The sequence below is a fragment of the Acanthisitta chloris genome, unplaced genomic scaffold (assembly GCF_000695815.1).
Source record: "Acanthisitta chloris isolate BGI_N310 unplaced genomic scaffold, ASM69581v1 scaffold15923, whole genome shotgun sequence".
Classification (NCBI taxonomy): domain Eukaryota; kingdom Metazoa; phylum Chordata; class Aves; order Passeriformes; family Acanthisittidae; genus Acanthisitta; species Acanthisitta chloris.
In genome coordinates, this window is record NW_008666786.1 from 35,299 (window position 1) to 42,278 (window position 6,980).

Genomic DNA, 6,980 nt, shown 5'->3' on the forward strand with positions numbered 1-6,980 from the left:
TTTATTTCAGCCCCTCTCTCTCTCTCCCCATGTGAACCAGCAGCTTTTAAAATTCATTGGGCATCAGGCGATCATGCACAATCCATCTGCTTTCACTTTATCATTTGCATTTCATGCCTCCTGGCTTTTGATGTGCTGATACTTTGATGCAGTCAGGAGACGAGCATTATCATTATTTCAATTTGCAGGGGGGTCAGTGGGCTCGGCACAGCTCACCCACAGCCAGGAAATGTCATTCCCACCTCGCCACCCCCTGCTGAAAGCAGTGGAGACACAAAAGGGGTTTGGTACACGCAGCCCCAGCCCAGGGCACTGTCCCCTCCGAGCAGCATCACACCTCTCCCCCAGGTCCTTGCCCAGCCTGTCGCTGTGGACTACAAACAAAGACAGCTTCATCAGAGGGAACCCTGCACAGCTCAGTGGGGCTGGAGAATCCCAAAACATGCCTGGTGGGATGTGCACTCACAGCAGTGACACCGACACAGGAACAGCCACACGTGACAACTCAGCCCCCAAACCAAACATTAGCTTCGGCTCAAAATGATGCTGACCTTGAGCTCATCGTCTAAGTTATAGGTTACCCTCTGGCTCTGGCAGCTGGACCTTTCCCTCTACACCTAAACCCTCAGGCTGGTTTTACATAATGATAATGAACACAACCAGTGCAGGATCTGCTGGCACGTAATGCTTGTCACTGTGCCCCTCTGCTCCCCTGTAAATCAGGCAGAATCCAGCATTTCCCAGGGAGAAAAAGGGAACACCTTCCTGGAAACCCTGCTCGCTCTCCCAAAGCACAATTGTCTCCACTGCTGCAGAAACATCTTTGCACTGCACGTTTTCCACTGGCAGACAGGAGACATTTTGAGGATGTGTGAGCAGCCATGAGAACACACGTGAGCTTTGTCCAGCACCCTCTGGGAGTCAGTATGGACAAGTCCCAGAGCTCTGTCACCTAACTGGGAACAGCTCAAGGTGGCAGTTCCCATTTATTTCCCATGATCTCTCCTCAAGGCCCTGCCAGCTTGTGGGGACCTGGGAGTTCCCACCAGCACAGCTGGATCCCTTCGACCAGAACTGCAGGGACTGGGAAACGAAGATCACAGGAAGCAGCACACACATCTCACACAGCCAGGAGTAAGTGGGGATTCCCAAGGACAGGTCCACACTGCTGGGTTTGTGGGACAGCTGGATAGGATGCAATAGGTTTCACTTGGCATTTAGGCAGGTAGAAGCTCAGAGCTGACATAAACACACCTTTCCAGAGAGCAGAGAGGAGAGGAAAGGACACATGGGATTACTCAGCTCACTGAAATTCCTGGAATGGGATTAGTCACCCCTAGAAAACACCTCTTTCTGCCTATGCCTGCTGGCAGATGTCAGGAGCTTAATTTAGACTCAATCCCTAATTTTTAAGTGCCTAAAATTCCGTGAGATTAATCTAGTCCTATGCAAACAATCGTTGACTCCAGATAAACCTGGAAAGAAGAGGAGAAAGTGGAAGGAACAGCCTGGCCCTGCCATCTGGGAAACTCTGCAGGGCCTCGATGCCCAGCAAGTGACAGCTGGAACCAGGAACTTACTGCACTCCAGCAAGCACTAAACTGACTCAATCCCTTTCCAAAGGCTGGAGCTTCAAATGCCTCTTTTCCTCCCATTGATGCAGGCGTGTGTGATGTGTGTAAGAGATCTAACTGAGGGTGCTGCAGCCTAGAGTTGATAGGATCAATGCTTCATTTTCTGCAGAGCCCCTTTATTCCGGGGAATAATGCAACGAGAGCCTATTTTCCTTTTATCTCCCATTGTCAGGCAGGCACTCCTGGAAGCACAGCTTGCCACGAGCACAACCACCCCAGGTGCTCAGAGTGCCTGGGAACAAAGCTGCTCGATGGGGAAGGGCACTCACACCACAACCCAACTCCCATGAAAACAAAGTCCTCAGGGAGAGGGATGGGAGAGGAGTGGGCAGGGAGCTGGAGGCTGTGGGATTAATGGGTTTGGGGCAGCAAGGGAGAAAATCTGCCTCTGGAGGGGAAAAAGAAGAGCCACCTTAGGAGTGAAACAGTAAGTTTTCTTTTTAACAGCCCCAGTTACTCTTCCTGTCCCCATAGCTGAGATTTCCAGCAGGGCTGAGCCCTGGAAAATCACCATCCACACACTCCTCAGGCTTCAGTGCGCCCCAGTATTAGCACAGTGCTGTGGATGGCTGGAAGTTCAGGTGATTCTGGCCCACGTGTTTGGAACCATAGACTTCAAGACAGAGGGAACAACCCTGTTGTCTCTCTCACAGCACTCAGTGGGTGGGAGAAGACACAGCCTGAGCAATGGGCTGCTCTACCTCTCTCATCAGCCATGGCAGGAGGTTGAACTAGATGATGTTCGAGGTCCCTCCCAACCCAACCCATTCCAGCATTCCATTCCATCTCCATTCACAGAGCTCTGAGGACTGAAATGCAAAGACTTACTTTGTTGAGGGCTCCACAGCCAGTGAGGATGATGTGGGAGTTCTCCACCTGGATGGTCCTCTGGCCCAGGCGAACGACGTAAGCCCCAATCCCGATCGCCCGACACGTCACCTTAGAAAAGGAAGAGAAGGAAAGGCAATAACACTGATTTCTGTCTTACCACAGAGCCCCACATCGTTCAACCACCCAGACAAAACCAGGTGTGTTTGTGCGACGAGGCCACCAAATCTCCTCTCACTGCAAACCTCCAGATCCTCTGGTCAAACACAGGATCTGAACACACGTGTGTTTTGCTTAAACCAGTGAAAAGCAGTAACTTTCAGCAAACATGAAGCCAAATGACTGAAGTGTTTTAAATTGAGCCTGCAAGGGCCCCAACCCTGTACTGGTGCCAGGAGCATTGCTCCAAGCCTACAGGAGCTCATTTCCATCAACCAGAAGGCTGATCCCAGATGTATCACTGGGATATCACTGCAGAATTTTTAGCTGAGACAGACAATGCATTTGAAGAATAGAAGCAGTAGGGGATTACCAAGCTGATGGTGATAACACTTTCATAGGCTAAAGATGACTCTCCAGCAATCATGCCACATCCTCGGAGGTTCTCCACGCCAAGTCCGTCTTCCTTCCCGATAATATCCGTTATCTTGTACCTGAGGGAGACACACACAGCCTTTGAGTCACAAGGTCCAGTGATCTGCTGAATCAGTTTGCTACGAAGAAAATGAAAAGTGACTAAATTTCATTAAGGTTCCAAGGAGGAATGTGCATAAAACCTGGCCAGGAACTGTGCATGGGCTCATCCTGCAGCACCATGGAATACTCCCACGTGTGCAGCACTGCAAGAGGGAGAGCAATGCCCGTGAAAAGTGTTCTGTCATTCCCACAGGATGCAAGGAGAAGGCTGATTACAGGAAACACAGCCTTTAACTCTCCTGTTCCATTCCCTGACCACACACAGCTTTGGCTTTCCACACACCTGGATTCCAAATGATGCCCTAGCTGAGGACAAGGATGTGCCATGTATCACCCCAGGATGAACAGGAAGCTTCCCATTCCTACCTGGACTCTCCATTTTCCTCCACGTGCTCACAGTGAACAGAGTTCAGTGCACTGACTTTCTTGTAGTCTTGAGGAGTCAGGTACAGGTATTTGAATCCCTGCAGGGAAAAACAGTTCATTCATCTCGTTCCCACCTGTAGTCGCTTCCCCATCCTCAATCTTCCAAAAAGAAACTTTCATGGGAGCAGAATTTGATTCTAGATCCTCTCTTAACATCAGCAGTCCAGTTGAGGCCAAGAAAAGCTGGGAATGTTTGCAACACTTAGCACTAATTCCTTCTGGATGCCAATGTGCTGCCTGGGAGATGATAAAATCATACCCTAGAATGGTTTGGGTTGGAAGGACCTGACAGACCATCTAATTCCAACCCCCTGCCATGGGCAGGGACACCTTCCGCTACACCAGGTTGCTCAGGGTTTCATCCAACCCTGAACACTTCCAGTGTTCCGGATCCAACACCAAGGAGAACTCTGGACACAGCAGTTTGGTAGATGTTCACCCTCACCTCTATTAAATCAGGTGATGTAAAAATGAGATTCTCCCCCAGTTCCTGTGCCTCCTTACTTTGTATGGGTTATCTGGATCTTCCCAAGCCACGTGGAACATGTGCCGGATCTCCTCAGCCAAGCCAATCCTGGCCCCACTGTTGGCAGCCACGTAGATCCGAGGGATGCCCTGAGTCCGAGCCAGCTCTGATGCCCTCATGAACAGCACATGCTCCTGAGGCCCAAAGGAGCCGATGCGGTACGTGATGTCGTTGCCGATGACAATGATATCCCGACCCTCTGGATACTCAGGGGTCCTCAGAGTCATCTTCCAGGCCACCATCCCAATCTGCAAGCAAAGACCAGAGAACAGCAGATAAATGTGTGGTTCAAGATGTGGTGGAGAGGAGTCATGCAGAGACCTTACTTGGAGAAACGATCTCTCAGTCTCCGATTCTCCCGGACGTGGCGTATTTCCCTTAGGAATTTGGATAACAGCAGCTCTGACACATTGCAGAGTACAGCTGAAAGGATGTGATCCTTCCCACATTCCTTGGAGCTCATCCTTCACTGCTCTCATCCCACCCAGGACACTCACACTGCTTCTCCCCACTCAGGGATGCATCACAGGTCCAACACACATTCCTGCCAACATCCCTCTGGCAGGGAGCTGTGTGTATTGCTGTGCCAGAGCTCACAGGGTTAGGAGGGATGTGCTGCTGGACACGACACCTGCTTAGGCTCCAGGGATCATCCCAGAACCTCATCACCCTGCCCTCAGTTTCCTAACCTTTGTATTTCATTGCTATCTCCATTTCTCCCCCTGTCCTTCCTTTCTTCCCTTTTCCCTTTCCAAATTTTGCAGCCATTTTTTTCCAACCCTGCCTGGGTAAGTCATGCTTTTTGCTGCATATTTTTCTTCTTAAGAATCACCGGCTGATCTCTTCTGGCCCATCTCCTGGAGATCAGCAGCATGTGCTCCCTGCATCCCTCATCCCCGAGCCGCCGCGCCGGGAGCTGGCCGGGCTGGAATGCCATTAACAGATGGAAATAGCAGAGCCCCTTGAAAGCCACATGCATCACCCAGTCTCCGCTTGCCCAAGGATCATAAGCTCTGAGTACACATTCCTCAAGCCGATTGCACATCCTCTGCAATCAGGAGGGTTGAAACTCTCATTGTGGAGCCTCGGAATTCTGAGCATGATGAACTGAGGCAGGAGGGGGGAGAGGGGAGAAGCAGCAGATAGATCTGTGCCATTTAATCCAAATCAAAATGGCACAATACACAGTCGAGATCCAATCAGCATCTGCAATAAGATATGCCATAATAGGCTCATTAAAAAAAATAAAGAGGCAGAGGAATTAATCAAAGGGTCATTGGAAGTAAAGCAGGCAGCAATCCAAAAAATATTACAGCCTGCTCCTGGCAGAGCCTTCCCTCACACCTCCCTTCCGAGGGCTGAGACTGCAAGTTAACAGAGTGAGGGTGTCCCAGTTCACCTTCCCCTTGGTCTTGGTTTCCTCCACTGCTATCCTGATACGTTGGAAGGGATTAATTTGTTTGCCTCTGAATATTTGCAGATTTACAGCTGCATCTTCCCATCCAACTGCAGGTTTGGATCAGAGAGATACTGCAGCTGCTCTAGAGGCAAGAGCAAAAAGCCCTAAAAGTCCCTGATCTCACTCTCAGCTGTGGGCAACTTGTGATCAGAAACAGCAAGTTAAAAAAGACCGCAAATCCAGAGTTAAAGGCTCCAAGATTAGCCTCTAACAAATGAGGGATGCAGGGATGTCCATCTGTACCCCAACACCTGCTGCAGCTCAGGTCTTTATCAGAAAGGCTTTTTCTTCCCCATAACTAAAATCCTCGGTTGGCACTCACCAAATCCTCCTGATATCACCTCAGAAAGCACCTTTAGTCACTGACAGAAACCCACAGGGAAATGGGGTAACATTCTCTTTAAAACACCCCATCAACTCCTTCCAAAACAGCACAGAATTACCACCCACTGACAGGTTTTGCCTCAGTGGTTGTTCCCTTACAGCCACACTGATCCCACCAGTCAGGATCACCCCAGGACTGGGATGGTCACCCCCCAGCTCCCTCAGGGGAACACAGGGCACTGAGCAACAGGAGAAAGACTCAGGGTCTGCATGTGCTAAATACTTGTCACTGCAGCAAGGTGGGAGACAGAAACACAGAAAAAACTGCCAGAAACCTACACAACAACCAAAACAGAGCCAAGTCGTGGCACCCTCAGCTCCCACTCCAGGGCTGAGGGAGCACTGATAACCCAGGGCTGCTCCCACAGTCCATCCCACCCACCAAGGGGTAAGAGATTCTCCTCACTTTCATCAGCTTGATGATTTTTGACAGCACAGAAAACAGGCAAATTAAAAGCACTTCTTACTTCGAAAATTCAGATTGTAGCAGATCCTTGGAACAGTTCCCTGACCCAGGATTGTGTATCTCTACACCAATAAAATCCCTTTTGCCAGTGCTCCCTGGGAAAAACTATCCAGCCAGAGCACAAACTCCTGCAAACAGTTTAGACCTGATAAATATGGAACAAGCATATGCAGTTTAAGAACAGAAAAATCCAAGTGCACCACTATTAACTCGTGTGTCTTGTTGCCTCCCCAATTCATCGCGTGTTTTGTGCCATTTATCCAGCAATAAAACCCACAGGGATTTGCACAACTAAGGGTTTGGGGTGGGTTTTTTTTTGCTGTGAACAACGTAGGTTCAGCTGAAATTTATGGGCAGTGGAGGATGGCTTTTATTTCAGGGGAAAAAAAAAAGAGGAATAATGAGATTTTTAAGTTAACGGCAGCGTGCCAAAACCTGGAGAGTTCCCAGGTTAATTAGCCAGGCTGAGCTAATCACCTAAGAGCACTGGCAGGCAGTGCTGGGTGATGGGGAGCAGCTTCACAACAGGCTCCTTGTGAGAGGCAGCCCAGGTTGGAAGTG

The 6,980-nt window shown here is 49.8% G+C and overlaps 1 protein-coding gene across 1 annotated transcript in view; it reads right to left on the reverse strand.

Moving 5' to 3' along the window:
* The window catches only part of LOC103799922 (acetyl-CoA carboxylase-like), a 102,630-nt gene that overhangs the window by 31,382 nt on the left and 64,268 nt on the right, over positions 1–6,980 (reverse strand). Inside the window, 4 exon segments of the mRNA XM_009072277.1 lie at positions 2,463–2,573; positions 2,995–3,115; positions 3,525–3,622; positions 4,089–4,358. Coding sequence (XP_009070525.1) covers positions 2,463–2,573; positions 2,995–3,115; positions 3,525–3,622; positions 4,089–4,358 — 600 coding nt within the window.